At 38.5% G+C, this 18,055-nt stretch overlaps 1 protein-coding gene across 2 annotated transcripts in view; it reads left to right on the forward strand.

The window, feature by feature from the left end:
* Positions 1 to 18,055, forward strand: part of CCR7 (C-C motif chemokine receptor 7) — a 47,504-nt gene that overhangs the window by 13,705 nt on the left and 15,744 nt on the right. The window contains exon 2 of one of the 2 annotated variants that reach the window (XM_081933695.1): positions 8,485 to 8,554. The exons of the other annotated variant lie outside the window; for it this stretch is intronic. Coding sequence (XP_081789821.1) covers positions 8,515 to 8,554 — 40 coding nt within the window. The 5' untranslated portion in view covers positions 8,485 to 8,514. The remainder of the gene's footprint in view (positions 1 to 8,484; positions 8,555 to 18,055) is intronic. 2 annotated transcript variants of the gene reach the window in all.

The raw sequence follows: 18,055 nt of genomic DNA on the forward strand, positions 1-18,055 counted from the left end.
CGGTTCTGGGAAAATAGGAAAAGGAAAGCCGCCCGAGGTCTTCACTTGCTCTATTTTAAACGTATCGTGTTATTAACGTCCCTCGCCCTGCCCAGCAGTCTTCAAGAGACCCAGATCTGCAGAAGAAAACTTTGGCCCTCTTTCGTGCTCTCGACCCCGGGGAAGACCTGCTCGCGTCTCTTTTGTATTAAACATGGGAAGCGTTCCTCGGCTTCATTCAATTCAAATTCAGCCTTGAAATACATGCAAGTCAACAGCAGAGAGCTGCGAGTGCGAGCGCGCCCCCCAGATGTTGCGCCCGGTGCGGCCGGCCCCCCCTGCACCCCCATGCTACGCCACTGCTTCCAACTCTGTTACTCTGTTATTCTTTATCATATTCAAGTTAAAGTAATATACAGCAATCCTTAAAACGATAGAAAACTATATCAACAAAAAGTCTGTTGCAATCCCCCCCCCCATCTGATTAACTTTACCACAAGCACAACCCAAGTAAGTTATGCTGTCCTTATTTACATTGTTGAAGGCACATGAAAGACAAGGACTGTTGATTCCCTCAAATTTCTCTATCAGTCTTACTAGCCAGAAAATACCCATAAAATCAATCTACTTGATATGGAGTGAAGGGGAGGAGGAGAAGAGTTTTGACAGATAGCTAAATTGGCAGGTTTCACCACCAAAGTTCTCTTTGATTTGTTGCAAATATTTTGCATAGATATGTTCAAAAGCAACTTATCAACTGATACAAACTGATAGTTCAGTTCTTTTGAGATAGGGGTTTAGCATTAACCCCATGTTCAAACAATAGCTGATAGACCTTGAGAGAATTGTATTATGAAGCAATGGGAGAGAAAACTGGCTCTTTCTTTTCCATTTCGCTATTCATCCGTATCACTTTTATTCAGTGACTTTTAAGCCAATTTAATCTTTACACTGAGTTAGCTTGGAATTAGTTTGGAGACCTGATAGATGAGGAAAGCTAGGTTGAAAAGAATTGAACTCTCCTCTTGTCTAAAAAAAAAAACAATGGCTATAAGGGATAGTTCTTAAAGGGGAGATTGCTATGGCTGCCCCAGACTATACTGATCCATAGGGGCTAAGCTGTTCTCACATCTGACTACACCATGGATAGTCAATAAAGCAGTTCAGATTGTAACTAGATTGTAAATCTTACATGGAGATAAGAGAAAAAACTATTTTACTATTGAAAACAACAAAGGCTAAAGGTTATAATATCTCCATTTTTTCAGATATATCTGAAAAAATGTTGCCAGAGCTATGCTAAAGCTAGATGGAAGTGAAGAAAGACTCACTGAGAATCTTGGTTTGGGTTTTGGAATTAACATTGCCTAAATACTCCAGTATGCCTTACTATTTAGCTGGATTTTGTGTGCTGAATTTTAATTGTCACACAAAAAGTAATGTATTGTTTTATTTATTTCTCCTAGGGCAGTGGTCGGCAAACTGTGGCTCGCGAGCCACATGCGGCTCTTTGGCCCCTTGAGTGTGGATCTTCCACACTCCGGAGACCATCCCAGGGGGCGGGGTCCCTCTCACGTTCCTCGTCTTCCCAGATGGGCTCCAGAGTCATTGCCGGCTGCGCAGACCTTTGCCACGGCTCCACGCCATGGAAAAAATAGGTGTGCGCACATACTCAGTACAATTACAGCCTCGGAGACTTCGTAATGGCGGGAACTTGTTCTCACTCTCCAGGGCTTCTGCAGAAGCTGCCCTCTGAAGCCCTCCAAGGGAGGAAGGGCCAGTTGGGAGAGGGCCTTTGGTCCTTCTCTGGGCGGTAATTGTGTGTGGAGGGGTGCCCACGCCTATGTTTTCCACGGTGTGGGGCCACGGCTGGAAGATGAGGAACACGAGAGGAACAGCGGGGCCTTGTCCTTCTGAAGATGACCTGTCCCCAAAGAAGGCAGATGTGGTGACATTGGTCTTGGGATGTTCTGCGGAGCCCCCCAGGGAAAAACACCACTGCCAGGTAATTTTAACCATATATTTTGATCCTACAACTGCAGAAAAAAACCATAAATGCAGGCCAGTTGTTGAGTGTTTCAAATGTGATTGGAACACTCAACAAGGTGACCACAGTATGTGTGTGTGAGAGAGGGGGGGGGGAACAGACAGACAAACAGACAGACACACAGAGGTACAGAGAGAGAGAGAGAGAGAGAGAGAGAGAGAGAGAGAGAGAGGGAATCAGAGAGAGAGGGACAGACACACAGAGACACAGAGAGAGAGACAGAGGGGGAGGGAGGGAGGGAGAGACAGACAGACAGACACACACAGAGAGAGAAAGAGACAGAAAGAAAAAGGAAGGAAGGAAGGAAGGAAGGAAGGAAGGAAGGAAGGAAGAAAGAAAAAAGAAAAAAAGAAGAAAAAGAAAATGGGAGAGAGAGAGATGAAAGAAAGAAAGAAAGAAAGAAAGAAAGAAGGAAGGAAGGAAGGAAGGAAGGAAGGAAGGAAGGAAGGAAGGAAGGAAAGAAAGAGAACTTATGACCACAATTGAGCCCAAAATTTTGGTTGCTAAGCAAGAGTGTTGTTAAGTGAGTTTCACAACATTTTCCAAGTTGGCCATGCCTACCCGGTCTCATGACCGCCGAGCCACTCCCACAAAATAGGCCTCACCTAATTAAGTTAATAACAATGTATCTACCTATATAGTTTAAGTTTAAAAATTTGGCTCTCAAAAGAAATTTCAATCATTGTGCTGTTGATATTTGGCTCTGTTGACTAATGAGTTTGCTGACCATTGTTCTAGGTGAAGTGAAGGAAAGTCTCCAGACATGCAAATTTTGTTTGATCCATTATGGAGGTGTTATTGAGTTGCAGCAGGGATTCCCCCAAAGCTAGATGGAAAGAAAAAAACAAAAGTATAAAGTGATGATAGTGCTGCATAATTTAGCTTGCTAGCGCCTTGGGAAAATGAAGTAAAGCTTTATTGCAAAAAAACTGAATGAATTGTATTACAATCAATGCCTGGCAACATTGAACATAGATAGCACTAATAATCAGAATCACGTGTAACCAATTTATTAATTTTACAAGAATTTTACAAAGTGTTCCTTGCAGTGCATTGTACACTGCTATGAACAATAAGAAGTTTTACCTCACCTCCTGCCAGATATTTTAGTTGGGTTAATTTTAACTTTCTGGGGTATTTTTAGGGGTTATTTTTAATATGGTTTTAATAGCTTTACTTTAAGATACAGTCTTTTAACATCCTCATCTAATTTAAGGATTTGTGTATTTATATTTATTCCTATGTATTTGTGTTTTAATTTGACTGTACACCGCCCCGAGTCCCTTTTGGGAGAGGGGGCGGTCTAGAAATCTAAATAAAAGTAAAGTAAAGTAAGTAAGTACCTCTGGTACCATAAACAAATTTGTCTTGGTCATATACTTATTCACTAAAATATGTTTTTGGTGTGTATATGCCTTAGGAAATAAATTTTATAACATGTGGTTATCATAACATGTTGTGATAGCATGTTAAATCTACCTGCTGTATTCCACGATACATTAAGTGAAATCCAAATACTGATATGTATGATGTTTCACCATCTCCCTGGTAATATCAGCATTCAGCCTCCAGTAAGAATATTTCTCTTGATTAGAATGATTGATCCAGTAGAGATAGGGTTTGCACCCAGATGCCTCACTGTATCAAGTGAGATGGGCAGTATAGAAAATCAATAAGTTAAGTAAATAAACAAACATCTGAGCACTGTTTTCCAATGTGTGAGCTGTATAATCTCACAACAACGTGTCCTATACTTGAACTAGTTGAAAATGGAGTTGCATTCCATCTGACCTAGAAGTAGATTGTGGGCAAGGCCACCTGAACCATATTGATTCTTTCTCTATTAAAATCCACTTTATATTTATTGAACTTGGATTCAGATTGTTAATTAATTAACTGAATAAATTCTCACTGGAATCAATGGGGCTTCATTTGGACCCTTGATTTCCACCATAGAAGTATTCAAGTAATATAATGTAGTTCAGACCAATTGGGTGCATTATAAAGTTGATTATGAACTGGTGGAAATGGCAAAGCTGATCAGTTTGGACCAAGGGAAAAAAATGAAAAAGGGTGGGGCTTTTTGTTCTTTGTTTTGCTTTTGTTTTTTGAACAATTGGAATTCTCATACGGACTTTTTACTGAAAGAAGAGAAGATTGAATGGACCATTTGGGGTTTTAAATGGATGAAGAGGTTGGGAGAAAGATTAAGATGATAATTACCCAAAAGAAAGCATAATTGTAAAAGCTTTTCTTTTTTCTCCCTTCCCTTTTCTCATCTTATTTTCTATCCCTTCTTTATTACAGTGTCGAGGGGCGGCACCTAGGAGTAGAGCCTTCTCTGTGGCGGGCCCAGCCCTGTGGAATGACCTCCCCCCGGATATTAGGAATACCTCTGACCTCCGCTCCTTTCGTGTAAAGCTCAAGACCCACCTTTTTCAAGTTGCTGGCCTGGCTCAACTTTGATCCAACTATATCGCTCCTGACGGGTTTTTTATTTGGGGTATTTTAATTGCATTCAATTTATTTAGGGGTTTTTAAACATTGTGTTTTTACTTGTTTTTATCTATCAGTTCACCTCCTCCTTGTATATGTCGTATATATGTCTTGGTATATGTTTTGTTATATGTATGTCGATATATTTATTTCCTATGTTTTGTTGTACGCCGCCCCGAGTCCTTCGGGAGAGGGTGCGGCTAAGAAATAAATATTTATTATTATTATTATTATTATTATTTGTTTTATATGCTTCTACCATATTGAAACATTCTAGTGAAAAATATTTTTAGAAATAGGTATTATTTATTGGAAATATAATAAGGGGGTTATTTATTTGTTATGCTTTTCAATCAGCTCTAGCTCCCAGCAATTGCCTGAATAGGTTTCTGCAGTTTTCCTGACAATGTTTTCAGGAAAAAAAATGCCACTTAATTCTTTCTCTGGCTAAGAAAGAGTGACTGGCCTAAAGTTAGTTGGGTTCCATGCTGAATTTACAGTCTTCTTGTTTCTATTCTGGTGCCTTTTAATCACTATATCAAATTTGGTTAGGCTGTCACTGATTAAGAATCATAAACCTGGAGAGAAAAGTATGCTTGTAGATTAGATATTTTTATAGTTTCCTGATAAAACTTTTGGTGCATGTTGATAGATCGGCTTCCTGCAAGCGGTTTTCTTCTTTCTTCTTTTTTTTTTTCAGAAAAAAAAACTAGAAGATAATAGAAAGGCATATTGTGCAAAAGCAGGTGTACTGTGGTTAAAGGGAAAAGCAAATTTTGTAGCAGTAAACTGCTAAAAGCTTTGAATAATTTTTTTTTAACCGTGACAGATAAAGGAAAAGGGCAAACAAAACCACATTGGTGCATAGAGATTGCAGAATGCAATATAAATCTTTCTGTGTCATTCCATGGTAAGATGATAAAATCATATACGCACATCTACACCATTACAGTTATGCTTTTTATAGGAGCAAAGGCAAGGTGCAAAAATATCGACTCACACCTTGTGCAGGATTTCCCCTAAAAATATCATAGAATTCCTCAAAACAAATTATTTCTTGCATTTGGCCACATTATCAGAAGTTTAATTGTTTTAGTAAAGTTGCCACACTACCTGTGCAAAAATATTGTTTATTAAATTACCCACATTGGCTGATTTCTAGCCATTTTATAGCACTTTTAGAGACTGTTTTTTAAAGGACCAGTAATAAGCAAAAAACACTGAGACCCTCTACTGAAGGGCTAGAGAGGCTTATTTGAAGAGAGACCGGCAGGCAAATGACAAGGCTTTTATTTTGTTTTGAGGTATCACCTCCCAAAATAATAATATGTATGTATGCCTATATTTGTATTTATATATTTAGCAAATGTATATGGCTGCCCAACTTGTGACTATGTGTAGTTTACAGAAACAAAACCCCAAACACAAAACAGTTCCCACTCCCCTGGTAACAACAATCAAATAAACCACTTGATGGTTTCCATATCACCCTGGCATCTCTAGACCCCACTGGCAAAATAATGGAAGAGTATCAAGAGTATTAAGACCAATCTTATCTCTGCATGGATGATGTTCCACAAGAAGGGCGCTATTAGAGAGAAGGCCCTTCTTTCTTGTTCCACTAGAAGGACCTCCCTAAGAGAAGGGATCCATAATCTATCCTGCCTCTCTACTCTGGTGGGGTGGATGTGCCTACCTCCACTAATTCAAAACTTGACATGAAACTTTTATACAGCTATTCTGTTTTTCTCATCCTAGCAAACTCCATCTCAAAAGAGAGAGGGAGGGTATATGTGAGCTCTTTTTTCACTTTACACTGCCATCAGAAAGCCTTGGCAAACCCCGTAATTCCTTTGAATCTTATGATACACGATTCACATTACCTAACAATCTATACTTTACACAGTCTTATGGCTTCTAATTCTGGAAAATAGCGAGGTTATTCTACTCAATTCATTGAAGAGGCTTTGTGGAAAAAACTCTACTAACTTTCCCACAATTTTGGAAGAACTCTATGTTCTTGTGATCAACTCAGCCTTTGTCAGTCATAAGTGGATGTCTTGGATCTATTTCCTATTCTCAACAATTGGCTTTATTCCATTTTATTTTACCTATTTTATTTTACCTATTTCATTTTACCCCATCCCTTTTTCTTAAAATTACTTCTGAGAAGCTTGCTCTTAGAAAAATAATATCAAAACATCCTGGATAGAGAAAAAAAATAAGATTCTACATTTAGTCAAGAAAAACAAAATGCACAGGTACAGTATAGGTAGTAACCTTGCTCAGTAGTAGTAACTGTGAAAGGGATCTTGGAGTACTAGTGGACAACCATTTAAATAGGAGCCAGCAGTGTGCAGCAGCTGCCAAAAAAGCCAACATAGTTCTAGGCTGCATAAACAGAGGGATAGAATCAAGATCACGTGAAGTGTTAATACCACTTTATAATGCGTTGGTAAGGCCACACTTGGAATACTATATCCAGTTTTGGTCATCACGATGTAGAAAAAGATGTGGAGACTCTAGAAAGAGTGCAGAGAAGAGCAACAAAGATGATTAGGGGACTGGAGACCAAAACATATGAAAAACGGTTGCAGGAATTGGGTATGTCTAGTTTAATGAAAAGAAGGACTAAGCGTGACATGATAGCAGTGTTCTGATATCTCAGGGGCTGCCGCAAAGAAGAGGCAGTCAAGCTATTCTCCAAAGCACCCAAGGGCAGGACAAGAAGCAATGGGTGAAAACTAATCAAGGAGAGAAGCAACTTAGAACTAAGGAGAAATTTCCTGACAGTTAAGCAGAGGGTTGGACTAGAAGACCTTCAAGGTCCCTTCCAACTCTGTTATTCTATTCTAAAAGAAGAAAGATCCTGAACAAGAATGTCCATGAAAGCCTCAGAACAACTGAAGATTAAGAAGTTAATATTATCTGTGGACCAGATATCAGTAAACAGAAATGATTTATTCACTTTAAAGTGGTCCCTAAATTTAATAGGAAGTGAACTTGAAGATTTATAGAGCAGTAGTAAAACAAATCCTTCCAATTCTTGAGAACAGCCTCACCGTCAGATAACCTATTAAACCACTCAGGCACAGAAAACCTGCACAAGAATTTAACAGCTGCTCTCTCAACCTGAACTGATGGCAAAACAGTCATTTTTTTTAGAACAGTAATTTTTTTACAGCCATTAAAAGAATTGACACTCTATACAACCTTATAAATCCTCTGACTGCAGCATAGTTTAAAGCCTATACTCTGTAGATGGGAGCAGACCAATTTATTGCTCCAGATGGCAACCTGGAGCCTTCTTGATGCCTCATCTCTCTCTCTTACGTCACGTAATTATGCTCTACAACAAAATCAAATAATGCTTATATGAGAAACAGTATTACTGATCAAGATAAATGTACTTATTGCAATTCAGCCACTCTAATTTGTGTCAGTTGCTAAAATCCCCCATATGGATCCAGAAGATTGGCCCTCTAACTCCTTCAGCTACTGAATCTTAATTAAATTCAAAACTCCAACTATTCCACTCAGTGGTGAAATTCAAAATTTTTTTACTACAGGTTCTGTGGGCTTGGTGGGCATGGCAATGGAAGGATACTGCAAAATCTATATCCCTACCCCACTCCAGGGGAAGGATACTACAAAATCTACATTCCCACCCTACTCTGGGGCCAGCCAGAGGTGGTATTTGCCAGTTCTCTAAACTACTCAAATTTTCCACTACTGGCTCTCCAGAACCTGTCAAAACCTACTGAATTTTGCCCCTGATTCCACTCTTGCTGCTTGGAAAATATTTGGAATTCAAATTAGTTGCTGCTGCTGCTTTTATTATGGTGCCTGAATTTTGCTCCCTTATACAGGTAGTCCTTCTTTAGTTATCACAATTGTGACTGGCACCTCAGTTGTTAAGCAAACTGGTTGCTAAATGAGAATGTGACTGTGCTTATTTTCAGCTTTCCTTTGCTTCCCTGCAAAGATCACAAATGGGAGGATCAGTCACCAAGTTTTTCCCCCATCTCTGTTGTATGAATGGACGCTGTATAAGGGAGCCACTAAATGAGGACTACCCTTATAAAATATAGCTGCTCTGCCAAATCATTTCATTACCCAAAATTATCCTACCCTTCACATTAACTTAGACAATAAACTATGCTTAATCACAAATAATGAAGACTTGCTCAAAGACCATTTAATTTTCTCAAATCAGGTATTCTCCCTAAGAACTTTGGTAAATAACACATTTATGCAGCTACTAAAGATGATATAAGCAATTACTCTTTAGAGATTAGACGACCTAAAAGAAAGTTTAAAAAACTCTATTTGTCAAGTCCATTGTTTATGCCTGTTAAGAAGAGACTCAGGCAGACTCCTTCCTGACTCAACGGGATATAAGTGGGAGAAAGATAAAATACAAGCAGACTTGCAAGTTTCTGTTACTACAGCCTACTTCAGTAAAGCATAGTTCTGGTCTTCCTGTGAAATCAGTTAGCTGATCTGTTATGTCTCGTACATCAAGTTTTGCAATCACATATTCTCAGTTTCTACAATCCTTGCTAAGTAATGAGGCCAGCTTTACAGTATTTTTCTCAAAACTTTGTTTTATCTAAATCCTGCTCTCTCACTAGACTGAACTATAGGAGCCATATTTCCACAATCAGCCCCTAAGGAAAGCATATAATGTTCTGACTTTCCTCCTACAGCTACTCTGAATTGGTGCTCAGCAGAAAAGAGATAAGTTTCTTTATAACTTATAAACCCAAGAAAATGTAAAGTAGACAATCATACCATAGACCAGAAGTTTATGGAAACAGAACCAACTGAAAATAGAAGTCAGCCCTCAAAAACCTAAATGACCAGACCATCATCATCATAACAGCAGATAAAAGCTGTACCATGGTTATTATTTTATTTATTATTTTATTTATTAGAATTTGTCAAACAAAATGAGAACAAGAATAAGAAAATAAAAATATGACAGGGATGATAGGCACATCAGTGCACTTATGGAGTGCACTTCTACTACCATGGAACAATCACAATATATACACAAAGCCAAATAAATACTGTAGGAGAAAGAAACCTACTCTCCATTCGACATCAATCTAATACAAACATTGGACAACCTGATCAAGAAAACACTTAACAACTTAACCAGGAAAGGTCAAATCATAAGAGAAATAATGGAGGATTAAAAACAGTAGACTCGTCCTTTCATACTTCTATGGACACTCCAAAATATACAACCTGAAATATCATTGTAAGCCACACAGTCACTTTGGATAGTGAAAGGGGTAGCGAATGAATGAATGAATACCTTCTTCTCTATCCCAATTACATAATTATTCCAGTCCACAACATAGTAAATGGTAAAAGAGGCTTGGACATCTCAGAGGGGAACCAATATTTTATCAACTCCCTACTAGAATGTCTACGGAATTTATTTTTAAATGATAAAAGAAGATGATGTCATAGTTTCATTGAATGACACAGCACTTTTTATACCTATAGACCCAGAATTAGTGAAATAATCTATGGCAGCATTGCTAACACACCCAACCTAACAGAAAACATCAAGATTGAAATTGAAGATTAAAATCATAAACCTCAACCTTGCCTTATCACCTACTTTCAATTTGACGGACAAATATACTAACAAATCAGAGGAACATCCATGGGATTATCATTTTTAGGACTCATAGCAGAGATTTTAATGCAACATCGAGAAACTATAGTACTTCCATGCATACAACCAAAAGTATGGATCCAGGATACAGGTGACAGCTTTGTCATAATAAAAAAGAAAGAAACAATTAGAGAAAACACAGGAAAGAATAGCAATAAATTCACAAGAAAAAAGAAACAACAACGCACACCACCCTTCCTGAATGTCCTCATCAACAGAAGAAATGGCAGCAAATTAGAAATCTTCAGACTTCATTTTGATCTGTCTTGCATAGTGCAACCCCATCTACAACCAGTAGGCAATAATAGTAATTCTCCAAGGCTGCTCTGTCTTTCCAGTTCATTTTTAGCCTGTTGCTCTCTGACCAGACCTCAATAGCTTTGGAGCACTGAGAGAGGATGGCTGTGACTTTGTTTAATTCCCCATGAGCAGAAATGTACAATGGAGTATCATCAGCCTACTGTTAGTATCATGACGACAGACGATCTCCCCCAGCAGTTTCATGTACATCTTTAACAGAAGAGAGTACTGAATCCTGCGGAACCCCCTCAAAGTAAGAGGTCTGTGGGTCAGATCTCTCATTCTCAAACAACATTGACTAAAACAGTTTCACAGATATGAAGTGAACCTCACTTTACTAACCCCTGGAGCCATTCCAGGATACCATGATCAATTGACCACTGAGAGGTCAAATAGAGCAAGGATAGATTTACTACCCGCTGCCGCTCCCGCGAGTGATCATAAAACAATGTGAGTGTCATTTCTGTTCCACATTCAGATATGAATCGTGACTGAGAAGGTTCCATTTCATTTCATTTTATTTAGTATCCTCTGGACCGCAGCAGCGCGCACACACACGCACACACACACACAAACCACACACACTCTTCTGAATAACCTTCTCCCAAAAAAGGAAATTGGAGGCAGGATATCTAAAATTGTCCATCAGGATGAGATCTAGTGATGGCTTCTTTAGAAAGGAGCAAACCACAGTCCCTTTAAAAGGCTGGGACATCACCCCATCCTCAAATAAGCATTAATCAGTACTAATGCACACCACACATGGATACCTCCTGGGAGGCTTTTACCAGCTATGGGAGGCATGAATCTAAAAGATAAGTGCCAAAGCTCACATTCCCTAGCCACCTGCTCACTTCTTCAGGAGCTACAGACTCAAGACAATCCCAGATAACTGGGCAAGAACCTATCTTGGGCATCTCCATTGGCCCAATGTCCTCACCAGCATTCAATTCTGAATGAGTGTTTTTATCTGCCTTATAATCAGAGTTCCCAGCATGCCCCTGAAGACAGATGCTTGAATTCTCATTACTCAGAAGGAATTGGGTCACCCTGAAGAGGACTACAGTTATCTGCAGATGTAATTAGTGCAGATAACATCAGGAATGTTAGTTGGTGATTTTAATACCAGATGACAAAGTCTTACTCCTACATTTTAATGCATTAAATTTGATAAGCTTCTTCAACTTGGCCCTCAGCATTCCTTACATAATGGCATTATACAATAGGAAATTAGAGATCCAATCTTTTAGCCATCAGATACGAAAGAACTATTCCTTGGGATCCAAAATGAGAATTCAGTTTTTGGGACTCAGGAAGAATCAATATGATTGATTTTAACTTAATATACCTGCTTTATATCTGCCCTTGGGCAGAACTGAGTTTGAAGTAGTTCTCCACCCAACAACTTCCTACTACATGGGTTACAGATAATCCTTGACTTACAAACACAATTGAGCCCAACATTTCTGTTGTTAAGCAAGATGGTTGTTGACCACAAATTCACAACTGCCATTAATGCCTCTACTGCATCAAATGCACTTTTGTTCAGTATCCTATTTGTGCCTTTTCTGATTATTCACATTTTGAAACCATCCAATTTAAATTCATAATAACTTTATTAAGGATCTCCAAATGTACATCTTCAGGTAGAACTTGGACATTCTTCTATAGCAGCTCAAATTATGATCTCATTTGACCTTTGTAGGTTTATCCAGCTTAGTTTTGGCAGGTAATATTACATCCACATAGAAAAAGATCACTGCCAATTATTTGTTCTGTTATGGCTTTGGCCTCTTTTCTGACCCATTCCAAAATAATTCAGAATAGATGAGATCATGCAAGAAGTTAAACACAGAATCCTTGATTTGACTAAAACAAAATGACACGTCTCAAATTTCATCCTATGGTCCCAAGGACCTCATCCATTAGTCTCCAGTTATCCCATTCCCCAGTTAGAAAAGCTGCTGTTAACATAGACAAACAATCATATTTGCAAGGTTCAATGTCTCACCCCCAAAGCTGTCAGAAAGGTGATTTAATTTCATCTCTTATGCAAAACGTTTTTGCAGCTATTCCATTTTCACCATGGGATCAACAGGCTATAGCTTTCTTTATTGTCCTCTCTCCTGTGCTTGGCATGCTGAATTCATAATCTCACTTTTTACCCACCATGCAGATTGAAATTAAAGTTTTACTTTTTTTTATTTTATGGCTTCTCCACTTGAGATTTTCAGGAATGTAGTGGATTTTTTGTCAATTACAATTGCATTTAGAAGACTAATTTTGATTATTATATTGCTTAAGGGGATAGAAAATGATGATGATGGTGGACAATAGATAGATAAATGATAGATAGATAATACAATACAATACAATAGTAGAGTTGGAAGGGACCTTGGAGGTCTTCTAGTCCAACTTCTAGTCCCTAGGCAGGAAACCCTATACTGTTTCAGACAAATAGCTATCCAACATCTTCTTAAAGACTTCCAGTGTTGGGGCATTCACAACTTCTGGAGGCAAGCTGTTCCACTGATTAATTGTTCTAACTGTCAGGAAATTTCTCCTCAGTTCTAAGTTGCTTCTCTCCTTGATTAGTTTCCACCCATTGCTTCTTGTTCTACCCTCAGGTGCCTTGGAGAATAGTTTGACTCCCTCTTCTTTGTGGAAACCCCTGAGATATTGGAACAATGCTATCATGTCTCCCCTAGTCCTTCTTTCTCTTAATGATCTTCTATAATCTTTTAATCTCCTGTGATCTCCATCTTTTTGGGTATGTATTTACAAGTAGTCCATTGATTAGTGACAAAATTAGTGGACTGGAAGAATGCCGTGGATATAGTTTACTTGGACTTCAGTAAGGCATTTGATCAGGTAGATCATAACCTACTATTAGATAAAGTAGAAGAAAGTGGGTTAGACAGCATCACCATCAGATGGATTCATAACTGGCTGACCAACCGCACTCAACATGTAGTCCTCAATGGAATTGCATCTACATGGAGGGAAGCATGTCAAAAACAGATCATGCCAGACTAATCTTATTGCATTCTTTGACAAAGTGACAAAATTAGTGGACCAGAGGAATGCTGTCGATATAGTTTATTTGGACTTCAGTAAGGCATTTGATAAGGTAGACATAACCTACTACTAGATAAAGGAGAAGAATGTGGTTGGACAGCATCATCACCAGATGGATTCATACCTGGCTGACCAACTGCACTCAATGTGTGTTCCTCAATAGAACTGCATCTATATGGAGGGAAGTATGCAGTGGAGCATCCCAAGGCTCTGTTTCAGGCCCAGTACTCTTCAACATCTTCATCAATGATTTGGATGAGGGAATAAATGGGGAACTCATCAAAAGCAGATGACACCAAGCTGGCAGGAATAGCCAACACTCCAGAAGATACGCTTAAGATACAGAAAGATCCTGACAATCTTGAACATTGGGCACTATCTAATAAAATGAAATGCAATAGTGAAAAGAGTAAGGTTCTACATTTAGGCAACAAAAACGGAATGCACAGGTACAGTATAGATGATATCTTGCTCAGTAGTAGTAACTGTGAAAGGGATCTTGGAGTCCTAGCTGACAACCATTTAAATATGAGCCAGCAGTGTGCAGCAGCTGCCAAAAAAGCCAACACAGTTCTAGGCTGCATCAACAGAGGGATAGAATCAAGATCATGTGAAGTGTTAATACCACTTTATAATGCCTTGGAAAAGGGACACTTGGAATATTGCATTCAGTTTTGGTCGCCACGATGTAGAAAAGATGTGGAGACTCTAGAAAGACTGCAGAGAAGAGCAACAAAGATGATTAGGGGACTGGAGACTAAAACATATGAAGAACGATTGCAAGAATTGGGTATGTCTAGTTTAATGAAAAGAAGGACTAGGGGAGACATGATAGCAGTGTTCCAATATCTCAGGGTTGCCACAAAGAAGAGGGAGTCAAACTATTCTCCAAGGCACCTGAGGGCAGAACAAGCAGCAATGGGTGGAAACTAATCAAGGAGAGAAGCAACTTAGAACTGAGGAGAAATTTCCTGACAGTTAGAACAATTAATCAGTGGAACAGCTTGCCTCCAGAAGTTGTGAATGTCCCAACACTGGAAGTCTTTAAGAAGATGTTGGATAGCCATTTGTCTGGAACGGTATAGGGTTTCCTGCCTAGGCAGGAGGTTGGACTAGAAGACCTCCAAGGTCCCTTCCAACTCTGCTATTGTATTGTATTGTATTGTATTGTATTGTATTGTATTGTATTGTATTGATTAATGCTTTTTCTTCAAGTTACTACAGAACTGAAAGGTATCTTTATACCTATCCTCAGACTTATATCCATTGCAGTGACTCACAATTACAAGTGAGCTTCACAGTCAGCTTCCAACAAGCAAAATCAATGGAGAAGTTGGCAGTAAAATTGCAAGCTGTGGTCATGTGATGTCTCACTTAACAACCCATGACTATTCACTTAACAACCACAGTGGAACTTACATTGTAATTCCTGAATGTTTCACTTAACTATTGTGTCACTTAGCAATGGAGTCATCAGTCCCAATTGTGGTTGTTAAATGAGGACTGTTTTACTGTTTTTTATTTCTGCCTATAAAGAATATGCTAAGCAAGCAATTTATCAATGCCTCAAATCCCCTCCTCCCTTTCTATAAGTAAGCCACAGCGGCAGCCAGCTTAAGGATCATAGCCCTTAGCATAAACACATTTACCTTTCTCTTCCTCTCATTACCTAAAACCTCAAACACTTTCTTCTTCCACCCCCTCTTCTCCCACACTGTGATTTTCAGTCTCACTAGGGGATATGCAGTTTCTTCTTTTTGCTGCAGGGTCTTTCCCAGTCCCTGAGTTAAAGCACTGTCCCCACATTTTTTTCTCAGCTACATTGGCTAGAATGTTAATTATGTTGTTAATTTCTATTCCAGCTCTATTTGACAATGTTCTGACTCATAACTGAATAGTGTTCTGATTTAGTGTGTCTAGTGCTCATGAGAGGAATGGATTGATGCCTTTGCCCTTTTCCATCTTTTTTAAAGATAGTGGGAAAATGTTTTAGCCATCATTGACACCGCAGGAGTGCAAAAGGTCTAGCTGCATGATCCTATACCCTGTTTGATCATACTCCAAAACAAATAAAGTAAAAAAAAAATCAAAAAGGCAGCTGAGTGCTAAGCACTATTTCTCCATAAACATTTCCCTCCATTTCCACTCTAATGTTATTTCAGGATTATACTGGAATGACAAGGGCTATCCAGTTGACTGCTCTCACCAATTTCTGAAAATGGAAACATCCTATCATATTGTACTAATCAAGGAGAGACCCAATCTAGAACTGCCTGAGAATAATTAATCAACAGAACAGCTAGCCTCCAGAAGTTGTGGGTGCTTCAACATTGGAGGTTTTTAAGAAGAGTTCGAACAACCATTTTTCTGAAATAGTATAGGGTTTCATGCTTGAGCAGGGAGTTGGATTAAATACCTCCAAGGTCCCTTCCAGCTCTGTTATTCTATTATTCTGTACACCCACTCCTGCTTTAGTGATTGACTTCTTTCATAAGAATCAAGTTGTTAAGACACATGACTGATAAAGAGAAAGAAACTGCTAAGATCTCTGCTTGCTTCTGTCTGATCTGTCTAATTTGGATAAAGTTCTTATAAAGCTTAGCTGGCATTATTCTTACTGCATGGTATGTTGCTGTCAAAAGTATGAAACCTGGTCATAAATGTGTGTGTGAGTAAGAAAATGAATTACCATTGTATTTTGAATGCTCACTAACTTGGTAATTGCTAAACCAGGTGTGGACATGCAAACTAGCATGCCCTTGTGGTAGGAAACCATTTGGACAAAGTTTCCAAAGAAAGGCAAATAGAATCCCTGCATACTGTAAAAACATACTATTATATTGGTCTTGCATAAATTTGAAGCACAGCACTGTCCTGTTTGATTCTTTCAAGAGACAATAGGGAATGATGCAGAAAAGATCAACAAGGACTAGACAGGAATGTCCACATCAGCCTGAATTGACCAATAAATGCTTCACTGATCTCTGAATTGATCAATAAATGCTGCCTTACTGGTCACCTTCAGCCTAATGACAAATAGATGGCCTAACATAATGATGCCACAGATTTTTTGTACCTTGTGGCTTTTGTTGCCTATTGTCTTGGAAACTAGAGTTCAAGTTCATTTCCAGCTATAGTTGCTTGCAAGATAACTTTAAGCCAGTCACTTCCTCTCAAAGCAACCTACTTCACAGGGTTGTTGTTGTGGAGGGAAATGGGTGGGATACACAACTAGTAACTGAATAAATAACTTTTGAATATTTTTTTCTGGCGAACTGCTGCCTCCCAAAGCACCCCTTTTTCTCTTGTTTATAATGTATAAATAAATCACAGAGACTGCAAAGGCACCATACACAAATGTCCCACCAATTTCCAAGATCAAATCAACCAACCTTACTCATAGGGTAGCTGCAGTTGCTCTGTCCAGTGAGCCAACCCACCTTGGAGATGCTGAACTAAGACCCAGGGCCTTAAATTGGGACTTGTTATAGTTTAGGGGATCTGTATCCAACCTTGGCAGCTTTAAGATTTGTGGACTTCAGCTCCCAGAATTGGCCAACCAGACACCCCCCACCCTTCAGACTTGTGGACTTCAACTCCCAGAATTGCTTGCTGGGGAATTCTGGGAGTTGAAGTCCACAAGTCTTAAAGTTCCCATGTTTGGACACCCCTGGAGGTCTTCAGAGAACTTAATTCTCCTGCTTGTTTTAAAATATGTTATTTACAAAGGGGAACTCATACCTTCTAAGAAATATTTTTGTCATTCTTTTTTTTTTAAGTTTTATTTGTTTTATTTATATTCTATTTCCTCCAAACAGTTTGATATCTGGGTTTTAAACAATCAAAATCCACATATTTGTTACAATATTCATCACAAAACTATTAATAATAATAATATAAACTATTAATTATATCAATACAATTACAATAATACATAACATCTTCATCATCAAATTTTCTATCCATTAGTAAAATATTTCCCATGTCAAGAAATATTCAGTTTCTTTATCCTTAATAATGAGCGTCAATCTATTTATTTCTGCACATACTAATAATTTCTTAATTACCCTCTCCTCTGATGGTATTTCATCATTTTTCCATTGTTGCACAAATACAATTCTACTTATACCTTCTAAGAAATATTTTTGTCATTCTTTTTGAAATCATTTTGTGGCAAGAGCATCTAAAATTGTTTTTAAAATGCAAGAGAAATGGAGGACTCAGAAGTGACATTCCAGAGTAGATTAGTTTTGTTCTGTGTGTTTTATTAAGAAAAAAAAATGATCACCATGGGGACAATGTACTTATCTCTCTTGGTCTCCTTCCTTTCCATATGTCTTCAGGGTTTTTTTCTAGATTAAAAAAAGCTCCCCAAACGCAAGGTGTACATGAATTTAAAAGGAAGTACATCCCATTGCCATATATCATGAAGGCTATTTCTCTAATAGACATCACCACAAAAA

This window comes from Natrix helvetica (genome assembly GCF_964273705.1).
Source record: "Natrix helvetica genome assembly, chromosome: Z".
Classification (NCBI taxonomy): Eukaryota; Metazoa; Chordata; class Lepidosauria; order Squamata; family Natricidae; genus Natrix; species Natrix helvetica.